Source organism: Phoca vitulina, unplaced genomic scaffold (genome assembly GCF_004348235.1).
Source record: "Phoca vitulina isolate PV1807 unplaced genomic scaffold, GSC_HSeal_1.0 scaffold70, whole genome shotgun sequence".
Classification (NCBI taxonomy): domain Eukaryota; kingdom Metazoa; phylum Chordata; class Mammalia; order Carnivora; family Phocidae; genus Phoca; species Phoca vitulina.
This window is the reverse complement of record NW_022589773.1, coordinates 3,517,852-3,532,897: the sequence shown is the minus strand read 5'-3', so window position 1 is coordinate 3,532,897 and position 15,046 is coordinate 3,517,852. Positions and strand designations below refer to the sequence as shown.

At 35.1% G+C, this 15,046-nt stretch overlaps 1 protein-coding gene across 4 annotated transcripts in view; it reads right to left on the bottom strand.

Annotated features, from left to right (window-relative positions):
• Positions 1-15,046, bottom strand: part of NAA35 (N-alpha-acetyltransferase 35, NatC auxiliary subunit) — a 97,791-nt gene that overhangs the window by 11,242 nt on the left and 71,503 nt on the right. For all 4 annotated transcript variants that reach the window (XM_032392959.1, XM_032392957.1, XM_032392961.1 and 1 more), the window contains exons 14-17: positions 12,111-12,217; positions 2,797-2,863; positions 1,058-1,156; positions 330-508 (exon numbers count right to left, since the gene is read on the bottom strand). In XM_032392959.1, coding sequence (XP_032248850.1) covers positions 330-508; positions 1,058-1,156; positions 2,797-2,863; positions 12,111-12,217 — 452 coding nt within the window. The remainder of the gene's footprint in view (positions 1-329; positions 509-1,057; positions 1,157-2,796; positions 2,864-12,110; positions 12,218-15,046) is intronic.

Genomic DNA, 15,046 nt, shown 5'->3' with positions numbered 1-15,046 from the left:
CTGAAGTCAGGACTAAATGTGTGTTAATTTTTCTCTCTAGAAACAGACAAAAGCTCTTCAATTAATCCATTTACTTTGGAGCCACTTTTATTAATTTTTAAATAAATATTCAATGGCTGGAAAAAACATTTGTATGATGTTATAGCACTTAAAGATGTTCAAAACGATCTGGCTCTAATTTTTAATAGATATTTTTCAATTGTCCCACAACTAAAGTTAAAATACATTAAATGAAAAAGTACCCTGAAATTATATTCTCTTCTACAGATGCTCTCTCAGATCTTATCTACTCTACCCACCACCAATTTTAACTCATGTTATTCTCTTACCAATATATGTAGTAGTACTCGTGCATGCTGTAGAGCTCCAATTCAAAGCCACTCAGAAGATACTGGATCATAATTCGAAGGTTATGATAAAGGACCCAGGTACCTAAACAGGCCAAATGTTGCCTTTGGGGTTCCTGTTTCAACAGCATAGTGTGAAGGGCTGCATCAACCTTCTCTGCCTATCAGAATAAAATGTCATAACATTGACTTTCTTTTCAAGGTAATGAGAGAATTAAAAAAAAAAAAAAAAAAACAGCTAAAATAGCATTTAATCAGAAAATGTAAAACTTGTCACGTAAAGAACTCATACTTTCAAAACATTTTTGGTTAGATTTAAACTTCTCATTTCACAGCGGGTAACGTTTACATAAACAAAAATACAAAATACTGACTTTAGGTCTTTAGTTATGTTATCAATTAATATTGCTGCTTACAAATTAAAATTTTTATTAGAATGTGAATTTGTTATAAAACTATAGTTCTACATATATTTTATAATTCATTCTGATTATCAATTATATATATATATATATATATCTCAGTTTGGATTATTCTCTTTTTGTAAACTGTTTGATACATGAAACTGTTACACTGAAGTTAAAAATAAATTCATCACATTGAAAAATTAAATAGTCAAAATACCATTCCAAAGAATTATTTTTTAAAAATCAGATCAAGGTATATGAGTATCTTAATTTTAGAAGGGAGGGTAACTTGTTGGCTCTTACCTCATCCTGCAAGGTAGCAAATTCCTCAAGAATATGACCGAGCTTATCTCTCTGTCGAGCCCTATTATGTCCATGGATCTGAATAAGACTACAGAAGGGCTGTAATACACATACAGTTTGTTAACTGTCAGTGTAAAACTACTTGACACTAAATAAAATTAACATTCCAAGTCTTCAAAATTGAGTTTAAGGGGGAAAAAAAAACTGGATGTAAGAATCAGGACTGTGCATATTTCTTACATAGGCATTTCTTTTTAAGGAAACTCAACATGAGAATTTATTAAAAGCCAGAAGAAAGTGGCTGTTAATGAAACTTGTTTTCATACGGCAAAAAAATCTTACTTTGATCTTTAGTTATCTTCCCACAGTTTCAAGAGAACGGTTTCTTTTCTGCTTATTTCACGCTATAAGCCAATGTTCAAGGGTGACATTTCTGTGCTGCTTTAAACACACCAGAACAATTACAAGGCTTGAATAATGGCTAATACAGTTGAACCCTGAATAACACAAGGGTTAGGGGCCCTTATACCCCAGACAGTCAAAAATCCATGTACAACTTTTGTCTCTCCAAAAACTTAACTACTAATAGCCTACTGTTGACTGGAAGCCTTACTGAGAACATACACAGTCGGTTAACTCCTATTTTGTATATGTATTATATACTGTATTCTTACAATAAAGTAAGCTAGAGGAAAGAAAATGTTACTAAGAAAATCTTAAGAAAGACAAAATGCATTTATAGTACTGTTACTATATTGAAAATCTGTGTATAAGTGGACGGGTACAGTTCAAACCCATGTCGTTCAAGGGTCAGTTGTTATCTAGAAACCGTAAGGTTCTTCTATTCCTATTCTACATCATAAAATACTATAATACTTCACTAATCAGACAGTACTACTGAATGATAGTATGCTCTGATTTAAGAAATATGAATTAGAAGGTATAATTTTAAATTTGTACAGTTTGACAGATATTATCTTACTTGATCAACAGCTAGCCTCTAAGAAGTACAGGGGCAGTATTAACACCTCACTTTTTAAAGACTGGGAAGTGTATAGAAAAGTAAAGTGATCTGCATGATAATGATAAAATGTTAATGATAAAAATGAAATCTGTCCTTTTAGTTCTGCTCCTTTCACCATCCCACGCTGGCTTCCTATATATATGTATATATATATATATTTTAGTAACTGGAATTAGGTCCCCCAAAACTGACTGCTTCAGTTCTCCAAGAGAAATGTTTATATAATTAAATAAGAATGATTTATGATTAATTTAATCCACTATAAGATTTGTATTTTTTCCTAATTACCTGAGATTTGAAAAAAATTTGTGATCTTATCTACATTAATAATTTTAATTTTACTATAATCCTGTTCATTCAAATAGTACAAAGAGAAGGTATCTGGGGCTGTTACAAACATTCCTTGTTTATAAGGTCAAAAGTAGTTTTTGTGCCCATTTACAAAAAATGTGTCCAATTTATCCTGTTTCTGTGGTCCCTGGGGGTTACAGTGAAGACATCAAAGGTGCCTCAGTAGCTAACTACCTGCCACGAAGACTTGAGGTTAGAAAGCTATCTACTTGAGTGTAAGAGGAGACAGAAATTTTTTATTTATTCAATGAAAATGAATAAGAAATGTTAGATGAAAAAAATAACACAAATTAATGCTACTGAAAGAATTACACCCCACAATTTTTAAAATATCCATCACAACGATCCAAATTGTAGTTCTTACCCGAACACAGTGAGTAACAAAGGAGTCAATACAGTCCTTAGCCTGGTGGTTATTATAGAGGCAGCACCTGTAAGATAATACTCATTAAAATCAAACTATTTGGCCTACAAAAAGCAGCAGTGATTACTATAGGTGCTGCCACAAAGAAGGTGGGAAAAAGAGAAAATGGAATCAAATACATTACTAAATTAAAAACTAGTATTAGATTAAGAAATATTACTGTGTTATTCACATAAATGTACACTATTTCCAATTCTTTCAGTTCTGTAATTGGAGAGAGTTGGATCTAACAAGACCAAATTAACATGAGAAGAAAAATTCCAAAATGCCACCTTTTCATGACCCTACTGCAATGTTATTTATTTTTCTACAACTGACACTCTCATGGACTGTGTAATCGTAATTACAAAGAAAATACTGTACAGAATCCTAATTTTTAAGATGTACCCACATTTCTAACCACTGGCCAAAATCATCACCTATACATTTCTGCTACCTCATCGTCTATCCTCATGAAGTGGTTTCCTTGTGGTGTTTCTTATCTCAGTTAATAGCATCACTTCTTGACTAAAGCCCTCCTGAGCACAGTCTGGGAGGATCTGCTACCTGCCTAGCCCTGGAGGAACTACAGGGGCTGGATAGATGGGAAGATTGTTTTTTTCTATCCCTGAGGTGGGAGGTCAGTAGTCCTTTGCACCTAAGAAGATGGGAAAAAGCAAAGACTTTCCCCTGGCACATGGCAGGAGCAGACAATGTACTACTCCTCAGTGTTTGCCATAACTGAACAATCTGACCAGAGCCTCAAAGATAAACAGAGCCATAATCATGCAATGGAAAATGATAGTGCCTGCAGCAGCCAAGTGAAAAGAAAAGGTGGAATGCCTGGAATAGGTGGTGACAAGAGAAAAGGCGATTAAAATAAAACTCTTAAAAAAAAAAAAAAAAGACTTTCTGGATCCAAAAATTAGGCTTTTCAAATTTAAAAATTCAATAGAAGACAGACACTCACTAAAGCCTTGAAGGTCAAGAGGAAGAACTTTCTCACATCATGGCAAAAAATAACAAAAGAGAGAAATATATGTAAATATAAATAAAAGAGATAAATATGAAGAATATGGAGAAGAGATGTAAAGACAGTATATGAGGGGCTCTAAGAAAAAAACATGAACGTGAAGCAATAATTACATAAAAAATAATAAAGGATAATTATTGATTGGAAGACTTGAGGCTTTAATGACTGAGTTTCTGACATGATTAGCTGAAAATCACACATGTACATTCTGGTAAAACCCTTAAACTCAGAAAAGAAAAGAAACTTTACAATCTTCCAGAAGAAAGTGTCAAATCACCTACGAAGGAAAAAAAATAATCAGATCAGGATCACATTTCTTATCTGTAACACTGGAATTTTAAAAACAGTGGAGTAACAGGTGTGCCTGGGTGGCTCAGTCGGCTAAGCATCCGACTCTAGGTTTCAGCTCAGGTCATGATCTCAGGGTTGTGGGATCAAGCCCAGCAGGCTCCATGCTCAGAAGTCTACTTGAAATTCTTTCCCTCTTCCTTTGCCCCTCCCCACGCTCTCCCTCTCTAAAATAAATAAAATCTTTAAAAAAACCAGTGGAATAACATTTACAGATTATCATGCAATGACCTTTGTTATATATACAGTCAATTCTTGATACTCATGATAGTTCTGTTCTTTAAAGTTGTGGTGGACACTGAATGAGACAATACAAACACTGCTGCTAGGGTAAAATACAGGGTTAGGTTCCTGCCAGCCTCTGGTGATGCCATTTTCATCAACTGATCACTATGTAACTTGTATTTTAAGATGCCTTATGTAATGCACATTGCTGATTCATTAGCAAACTCAGGCCTGAGTGAAGCTTATCTAACACACATATTCTCTCTGAAAGGCACGCTACAGCCTTCTTGTGCTGAGGAATACTAGACAGCACATCATTACACATGGAGGCTATTTGAAACTATGAAATCACCATAAAAAGGACAGAAATGTGAAGACCATTGGTATCTAATGGAGCTGTTTACAGAGTTGCCTTGTTCAACAATGGGTGACTCATTATTTTGCTGCTCTGCATATGTCCGCAAATTCAGCGAGAGTGGAGCAAATACCAATTTGAGGGTTACAAATACCTTTTAGCAAGTAAGCAAGATTTGCAAATATGGAATCCTCAAACAATGTAGGCTGAACTGTAATTAAACCTAAATGGCTAATAATAAAAGTGCTAAAGGACGACTGTTAAATAGAAAAGGAAAAAAAGCAAATTAGACATAGACACTATTTCACATACATCAGATTGTCAAAAATTCTGAAGTCTGATAATGACGGAGTCCAAACAAAGTCTGGGAAAACTAGAATTCTTATACACTGTTTTCTGGCATACAAATTGGTTTAATTATTTCAGAAAGCCACTCGGCAAAACTAGTAAAGTTGAAGAGGCACATATTCTATGATCAGCAATTAATTTCAATTTTTGTGTTTTTTTTTTAAAGATTTTATTTATTTATTTGAGAGAGAGATAGCGAGAGAGAGAGCACTAGCAGGGAGGAGAGGCAGATGCAGTCTCCCTGCTTAGCAGGGAGCCCCATGTGGGGCTTGATCCCAGGACTCTGAGATCATGACCTGAGCTGAAGGCAGCTGCTTAACCGACTGAGCCACCCAGGCACCCCCTAATTTCAGTTCTAAGTATATACAGCCTATGTGCATAAGGAGACATATTCAAAAAAGTTCACCCCAGTATTTTTTTTTTTTTTTTTGAGAGAGAGAGCTCACAAGCTGGGGGTTGGGGGAGAGGGGGGGAGAGAGAGAGAGAATCCCAAGCAGGCTCCACACTCAGCGAGGAGTCTGACACAGGACTCAATCCCATGACCCCAAGATCACGACCTGAGCCAAAATCAAGAGTCAGACACCCAATCAACTGAGCCATCCAGGTGCCCCCAGCACTGTTTTTCAACAGCAATAAATTAGAAACAACTTAAATGTCCGATTGTAGAGAAACAACAAAAACAAACTATGTTCAAAGGGTGGATTTTAATGAATGAAGTAAGTCTGCATGGATCAAACTGGATGATTTCAAAACCCTAAGGCTGAATGAAAAAATCATGTTGCAAAAGGATGTATACAGTGTGACATTTATGTGAAGTCTTAAAATATATAAAATAAATGGATGTATCATTTCCAGATACACATATTTGGGTGAAGCATACAAGTATTCATAAGAGTGAGACACAAACGGTAGTGCAACGGTCACTCTAGGACCAGAGTGGGAGTAAAGGATGGAGTTGGGGAGGATTTGAAATTGCAAGCAGTAGTTCTCAAAATGTGGCCCAGCTTCCCCTGGTCGGGGTGGTGACCCTGGGATGCTTTCCAGGGGAATACAAGGTCAAAACTATTCTTACAATAATATTAAAATGTTATTTGCCTTTTGCACTCATTCTCTCACAAGTGTATAGCGGTTGTTCCCAGAATACGTGGCATGCAATATTACAACAAACTGAAAGCAGAAGTAGGTCAAAATAATCCAGTTATCTTCTATTTAGACAGAAAAGAGATTTGAAAAATGTAAAACTGCCACTTTGATCACTAATTTTTCTTAAAAAGTTATTTTCCATAAAAATGTTATTTAATGTAATGGGTCTCTTATTTTTAAAAAATAAACATTTTTAAAGTATTGCTTTAATTTCTAAAACAGTAGGTAGCAATATATATGACCTATATAAACAAAAGCTATTTGAGTCTTTAATAACTTTTAAGAATGTAAAGGTGTCCCAAGACAAAAAAAAGCTTGAGAACTGCTGATTTAGAGGTTATCTCTCCTAAATTAATTCATTTAAATCAGCTGCTCCTTGATACTCAAGCTCAGCCCTACTCTGGGACCTTACAGATGTTGCTGTCAGGAAATTCTGCACAGCTCACTCCCTCAGTTCACTCGCATGTATCACCACTTGCAACAGGCCTTCCACAACTATCACGCCTAAGAGAACCATCTATCCCTTTATCTTTCTACAAAGCACTTATCATGACCTCACATTATGTATTTATCTACTGTTCAGTCTCTCCCAGTGGACTGGAAGTTGAAGATGCACATATTCTATGATCAGCAATTAATTTCAATTTTTGTTTTTTTGTTTTTTAAGATTTTATTTATTTATTTGAGAAAGAGATAGCGAGAGAGAGAGCACTAGCAGGGAGGAGAGGCAAAAGGTATGTTCTTCTTTTCCCTAGAACCCAGAAAGGTGCCTGGCAATAGCAGGTACTAACTTACTATATTTATTACAAAAGGGAACTGATAAAATTTATTAATTCATATAAATATACATTAAGTATTTATCAAGTTTTATCAATTCTCCAAAAGGGGAATTTATAAAAACCAAGTAAAAATGTTGCTTAAAATGGATGGTAGTATAGGCAGCTGTCACAGTTTATACATGAGTCTTTGATATATTTAATTATAAATTTTAAAATAACTTTTGTCTCCATTTGCAGGTAATATATGTAGAAAACCTAAAGATTCCATAAAAAAAAAACTGTTAGAACTAATAAATTTAGTAAAGTTGCAGGGTACAAAAATCAATATACAAAAATCTGTTGCATTTCTATACACTAACAATAAACTATCAGAGAAATTAAGAAAACAATACCATTTATAATAGCACCAAAAAGAATAAAATATTTAGGAATAAATTTAACCAAGGAGGTGAAAGATCTATACATTAAAAACTGTAAGATACTGATTAGAGAAACTGAAGACACCAATAAATGGAAAGATATTCTGTGCTTATGGGTTGGAAGAATATTGTTAAAATGTCCGTATTACCCAAACTGATCTAGAGAATCAATGCAATCCTCATCGAAATTCACAGATACAGAGAAAACAATCCTAAAATTTATATGGAACCACAAACACTCTGAATACCCAAAGAACAAAAAAGCTAGAGGTATCACAGTCCCTGATTTCAAACTATACTACAAAAGCTACAGTAATCAAAACAGAATGATACTGGCATAAAAACAGACACATAGATCAATAAAACAGAACAGAGAGCCAAGGGAAAAAAAGCACACATATATGGTCAATTAATTTTTGACAAAGAAGCCAAGAATACACAATGGGGAAAAGACAGTTTCTTCAATAAATAATATTGGGAATGCTGGACAGCCACATGTAAAACAATGATACTGGACCCTTATCTTACACCATATACAAAAACTAACTCAAATGCATTGAAGAACATAAAAGCACTTTTGTATGTAAGACCTGAAACTGTGTATTAGAAGAAAGCATAGGGGATAAGCTCCTTCATATTGATGCTGGCAATGATTTTTTGGTTTTGCACCAAAAGCAAAGGCAATAAAAGCAAAAATAAACAGTGGGATTACATCAGAGGGAAAAGCTCCTGCTCAGCAAACAATCAACAAAATGAAAAGGCAACCTACAGAATGGGAAAAAATATTTGCAAACCACACATCCAATAAAGGGTTAACCAGAGAAGAGCCAAGAAAATCCTGAAAAAGAATGCCACCAGATGACATGTCTTAATGGATATCACTACTAAAGACAAAGCTACAATAATAAGTATCATCACTGGAACTGAAATAACTCCTAATACATAAAGGATTTTCAAGTAAAATAAAGACAGTCTTTTAATCCAGTGGGATTATACTGTAGGTGATGCTCACCCAACCAGCTATGTACCTAGAAGGAAATCAAGTTGAACTTCTATCTTCATACCATTTAGAGGAAAAGAATTCATATTTAAAATCTTAAATGTACAAGAATAAAATAAAAATCTTTGGGAAAAGATTTAAGTGCCTAACAGTACAACCTGTGTACTGGGGAGATTCACCTCAAACAAGAAACCTACAAGTTATATAGGACAAAATAAGTAGAAAAAGCTACCTTATAGAAAGCAAAATTTTGATGCAAAAGAAAGCTTAAGGAAAAAAAGCTGCAATGCCTATCACAGATTAAGGAACTGAAAGACAATTTGTAAAGTACCTGCGTATTATGAGAAGCTATATATACTGTAGGATAGATACTGTATAACAATGTGTATTATATACTCATAATGTACAAGGAGTTCATATACATTCTCCAAAAAAGTAAACCACTTAGTAAAAGTCAAGGGCAAAGGATATAAACAACTCATAGAAAAGTATTTCCAAATGTCCAATAAATATTGCATTAAATGCTCACATTAAAGTAACAATGAGATATTGCTTCCTGCTAATCACATTGGAAAAAATTAAAAAGATAACACCTACTGCCTGCTAGTCAGGATGTAGGTAATGTGCACTCTCATATATTGCTAAGAGGAATATAAATTGCTACAATCTTTCTGAATGCAATCCAATAATATCTATTAAAAGTACACATGCCCCCACCCAGTAACCCCAATCCATAGAATACATTTGTATTATATTTGGCAGCCATTAAAAAGAATTAATTAGATCTACATCAGGTAATGTGAGACATAAATTCACGATGTATCTTCGAGTGGGAAAAAAATTATTTCTAAAGGTTTGATTTATTTGAGACAGAGACAGTGAGAGAGAACACAAGCATGGGGGAGGGGCAGAGGGAGAGGGAGAAGCAGGCTCCCCACTAAGCAGGGAGCACGACCTGGGATCATGACCTGAGCCAAAGGCAGATGCTTAACCAACTGAACCACCCAGGCACCCCAAAATTTTGATTTTTTAAGAATTTATTTATTTATTTGACAGAGAGAGACACAGCGAGAGAGGGAACACAAGCAGGGGTAGTGGGAGAGGGAGAAGCAGGCTTCCTGCCGAGCAAGGAGCCCAATGTGGGGCTCGATCCCAGGACTCTGGGATCATGACCTGAGCCGAAGGCAGACGCTTAACGACTGAGCCACCCAGGTGCCCTCAAAATTTTGATTTTAAACAAGGAATCCACAAAAAATAATTCAAAGTTCATGATAAAAACATATATATAAAGTTATATGTGTATCATGTATCTGTGTATCACAAAGATATCTACAGTGATGGTCACCAAAATGCAGTTATCTCAGAGGTAAAATTTCAGGAGATTTTTACTATTTTTCATATTTTATGCACTAAATTTTCAGATATGACCATATATCATTTATAGAACCACATTCTGCATTTATTTTTAAAACAACTTAGTTACCTTCTTATTCCTTTCCTTCCCCTGCTGAATCAGTTGTCACGTCCTATTAATTTTACCTCTGAAATGTTTCTCGGATCTGTCCTCTCTTTTATATTCTCAGAGTTTAATCCTTCATCATTTCTCGCTTGTAGTACTGAATTAGCCTAGCTCACCACTTTGACCCCATTATCACTACCAGTTTTTTCCTATGAAAAAATATATACTATACTATGCCAATTCCCTCCTAAAAGCCTGAGCACCTCCTCAATGACCCTAAAATAAAGACCATATTTTACCAAACCATTCAAAATTCTCGAGTCTAACCCCAAACTATCTTAACCATCCAACTCACATTTGTTTATTCATTCCCTCATTCAACAAAGATTTATCATGTGCTGACTATTCATACCGTAGACACTGTTCTAGCACCTATCATACATTAGTGAACAAAGAGCCAAAACTACCTGCCCTGACCTTGTGGAGTTTATATATATATATATTTTAAGATTTGATTTATTTATTTGACAGAGACAGCGAGAGAGGGAACACAAACGGGGAATGGGAGAGGGAGAAGCAGGCTTCACGTGGAGCAGGGAGCCCGATGCGGGGCTCAATCCCAGAACCCTGGGATCAGGACCTGAGCCAAAGGCAGACGCTTAACAACTGAGACACCTAGGCACCCCCCTTGTGGAGTTTATATTCTAACAGGAGTGGGAGGGAGAAGGCAGAGAGGGAAATAAGAAACATAATGAAGAATTGTATGGTACATATAGAATAACCACAGCGAAAAAGTAAATTATATAGTATGTAAGGAAATAGTTGTTATGGGAGAAAGGCAGTGATGGGCTGAGGCAGCATGGAGGATGCACTTTTTAAATAGTCTAATCAAAGCAGACGTTACTGAGGTGAAGTTAAACAGACTTGAAGGTGGTGAAGGAGTCAGTCTTGGGCATTTCTTTAAAATACCTTCCACCCCAGACTCTGTGTAAAGGCTGCAGAGTGAGAGCCAGCCTCTATGTTCCCAGAATAACAAGGAGGGCAAAGTGGCTGAAGCAAAGGAGATGAGGAGAGAGGGGTAAGAAATGATGAAGCCAGAGCGGCATCAGGACAAGAGTCTAGACCAGAGAATATGGGACCTCCTAGGCTCAATCATAAGGACTTTGGCTTTTACTGTGAATGAAACAGGAAATATAACCAACATTGAATGCCTGGGAATTTACCTCCTCCCAGGGGCAGTCCTTAACTGATTCCTATGTGGGTAAATTCTCAGGCTCCCTTGTTTTTTTGTCCCTGACAAGGACAACTCTGAGCTGCAACCCACACTGTGTCTCCACAGTTCCCCAACAGGACCCAACCAGAGTTACTTTCCATGAAGTATACCTCTGCGTGGTTTTCTTCCTTTTCATTTCCCACTTGTCCACAACCCTGCTGGTTTTTCCTGGAAACACTTTCTAAGGTTATATGAACTGTCTCAGGATCTGCTTCTGGGAAACCCAAGTTAAGCAAGGAAAAGGTTTTATGTGAGATGTGGCATGATTTATTCAACAAATTAAGTGCTGAACCACTAACTGTTCTTAAAATATGTAATTCATATGCCCATGTCTTCAGACATGCTGGTTTTTTTGCTGAGAAATAACAGCACCTTTCTTCCCTCCCCCTTGGAAAAGCTCTACTCATTTTCCAAAATGCCAACACAAGTGATGATTTCTTGTTGCATGTAATCCTTTCCAGCTTCTTATGGCAACATGTTTCTGGTAGAGCCACTGCTCTAATGCTAACTCAAGGATCAATTATTTGCATTTTCTACTTTTATCTAGACTCAGATCATTGAGAAGAGACCTTATCTTGTTTTCTTATAATTATTCCCAAAGTGCTTCCCTGACACAGTGCTTTGCACACAGTAAGAATCAATGCAACTTACTGAATCTGGTAATTCTTTGTAAGGTTTTCTTCTCGTATTGGGCCTAATGTCAACCTCACAAAAACCTCAGTTTAAATCTAAATAATATGCAGCAGAAATCAATTAATTTTAATATGACTGAGTTTTTTGGTTTTTACATGAAGATTTGATTACAACAGTTTTTATGCCTTGGCTATAAAGGAGCACAGAGAATTGGGGCTTTTAAGAAATACATACACTATAAAAAGTCTTAGGGTACTTACTTCGGGGAGAGCACCGGAGGACTGACAAAAGACCGAAGGGCATCCTTCACCATGTCTTGCATGAGATGGGTTCCAAAGACCTTTTTGTTATCCACCAAGAAAGTGGTCTTAAAACAAACATTATATATTAGTAATGCTATCACAATTTTAATATACTGTACATATAACTGTCTTTACTGTGACATGAACATACTTCTTAAAAATACTACAGAATACGGAAGAGATGAAAGTATAAAAACCTGGTGGAAATCAATCAATAAATAAATGACTATTTCAAAAATGGGAATTAATTATTAATCCCTATTAAGATGCATTCTGATGAAGGAAAATAAAAAAATGTGCAAGAAAATATATTTCCCACATCCAGGGTAGTAACAGTACACTAGTCAAAATGAACTGACTAGTCTGAATATGTCATATAAGCTAGTATGTAAGAAAGAGGGCTTCATAAATCATGAAACAACAAATGGTTATCAATATTAGTTGATAATCTTTGTCTCTAATAAACATTTTGGAATACATACACACTTTCTGAAATTGGAAAAACAGATTTCATGATTTAAAGTAATAAATTATTTAATAATAATTTGCATTTAATTTTCTCCCCTTAATGACCTCAGTGTGTTTTAATATTTGCTATACTATCCCTTCCTTGATTTCCTAATACATTTGGGTGGTTTCCACTTTTGGGTGATCATGAACCAAACAGCTATAAACATTCGCAGACAAGTTTCCAGGAGAACACAGGATTTCACTTTTCGTAGGCAAATATTAAGCAGGACTGGGATTTGTATATTTAATTTTATAAGAACCTGACAAATTGTTTTACAAAGTGGCTGTAGCACTTCACATTCTTGTCAGTAAATGCATCCTCACCAGCACTTGGTATTGTCATTATTCTTTTTTTTTTTTTTTAAGATATTATAAAAGGTGGATAGTGGTATTTCACTGTGGTTTTAATTTGCATATCCCTAATACCAATTATGTTCAGTATGTTTTCATACTGAAGTTTAAATTTATTGCTCATTTTAAAAACTGGGCTGTCTGTTCTTACTGTTGTGTTTATAGAGTTCTTTGTATGATATAAGTCCTTTGCCACACATGGATTTGCAAATATTTTCTCCACTCTGTAGAGTCTCTTTTCATTTTCTTAACAATGTCTTCCGCAGAATTAAAGTTCTAAATTGATCATTTTTTATGAATTGTTTCTGATGCCATACCTAAGAATTCTGTCTTCTAAAGTCACAAAGATTTTCTCCTATCCCTTCTTATAAAAGTTTTATAGTTTTACCTTTTAGATTTATGATGCATTTTGAGTCAATCTTTTTGCGTATGTCTGTCCAACTGTTCTTGTACCATTGTTGAAAAGACTACCATTTCTCCACTGATTTGCCTTTGTATTTTGTCAAAAATTACTGACCATATTAATAAATGATCAGTTGACCATGTTAACTAATAAAGGACTATGAAATATTATATATAAATGACTATAGAATACTATATAATTGTATATAGTACTATATAATAAAAGACTAATTAAAGAATAGGACTTTTCTAGACTCCCCTCTTGGTTCCACTGATCCATTTTGCCAATACCACACCTGTCCTGCAGTCAGATAGCATGAGTTCCCCAACTCTGCTTTTTTGCACCGTTGGTTTGGCTATTCTAGTTCCTTTGCCTTTCCATATAAATTTTAGAATCAACTTGTTGACATCTACAAAAATACTATGATTTTGATTGAGATTGCTCTGAATCTGCAGATCAATTCTGGGAAGAACTAACATCTTAGAAATATTAATTCTTCCAATCCACAAACAAGGTATATTTCTCCATTTATTTAGGTCTTTGATTTCTTTCACCAGTATTTTGTAGTTTTTCAGCATAAAGGTCCTATAAACAGGTGTTAGATTTATACCTAATTATTTCATTTTCTGTGTTATTGTAAATAGTACTGTTTTTAAATGTCTTACTTCCCATTGCTCATTGCAAATATATAGAAATACAACTGCTTTTTGTATATTGACCTCATATCCTGTATTCTTCTTAAACTCACCCATCTGGTCTAGGAACTTCTTTGTAGATTCCTTGACATTCTATATAGAAAATAATGTTGTCTATAAAAATGTATTTTTTCCTTTTTCAACTGTATGCCTTTTATTTCTTTTTCCTTCCTTTTTTCACTGGCTAAAATTTCCAGTACAGCTCTCCCTCAACTTACGATGATTGGCTTATGTCCCAATAAGCCCACTGTGAGTTGAAAATACTCTTAAGTTGCAATGCATTTAATACATCTAACATACTGAACATCATAGCTTAGCCTAGCCTACCTTAAACATGCTCAGAACACTTACATTAGCCTACTGTTGGGCAAAATCATCTAACACAAAGCTTATTTGATAATAAAGTGTTGAATATCTCCTGTAATTTATTGAATGCTATACTGAAGGTGAAAAACAGAATGGTTAAATCAGTTGTTTACCCTTGTGATCGTGTGGCTGAGTGGGAGCTGTGGCTCGCTGGTCATGCCCAGCATCATGAGAGAGTATTATACTGCATATTGAAAAGATCAAAATTCAAAATAATGAAGTATGGTTTCTACTGAATGCACATCACTTTCACACCATCGTAAAGTTTATAAATCATAAGCCAAACCCTCTTAAGTTGTGGACCATCTGTATGTAGTATGTTGAAAAAGAGTGGAGAGAGAGAGTAGACATCCTCGTTTTACTCTCAATCTTAGGAGGAAAGGATTTAATCTTCCATCATTAAGTACAATGTTAGCTGCAGATTTTCTTGTACATACCCTTTATCAGGTTAAGGAAATTCTTTTCTATTCCTAGTTTTGCTGAGAGTTTTTATCAATTTGAATGGAGATTGAATTATGTCAAATGCTTTTCCTGAATCTACTGAGACTTTACATTGTATGGTGGATTAC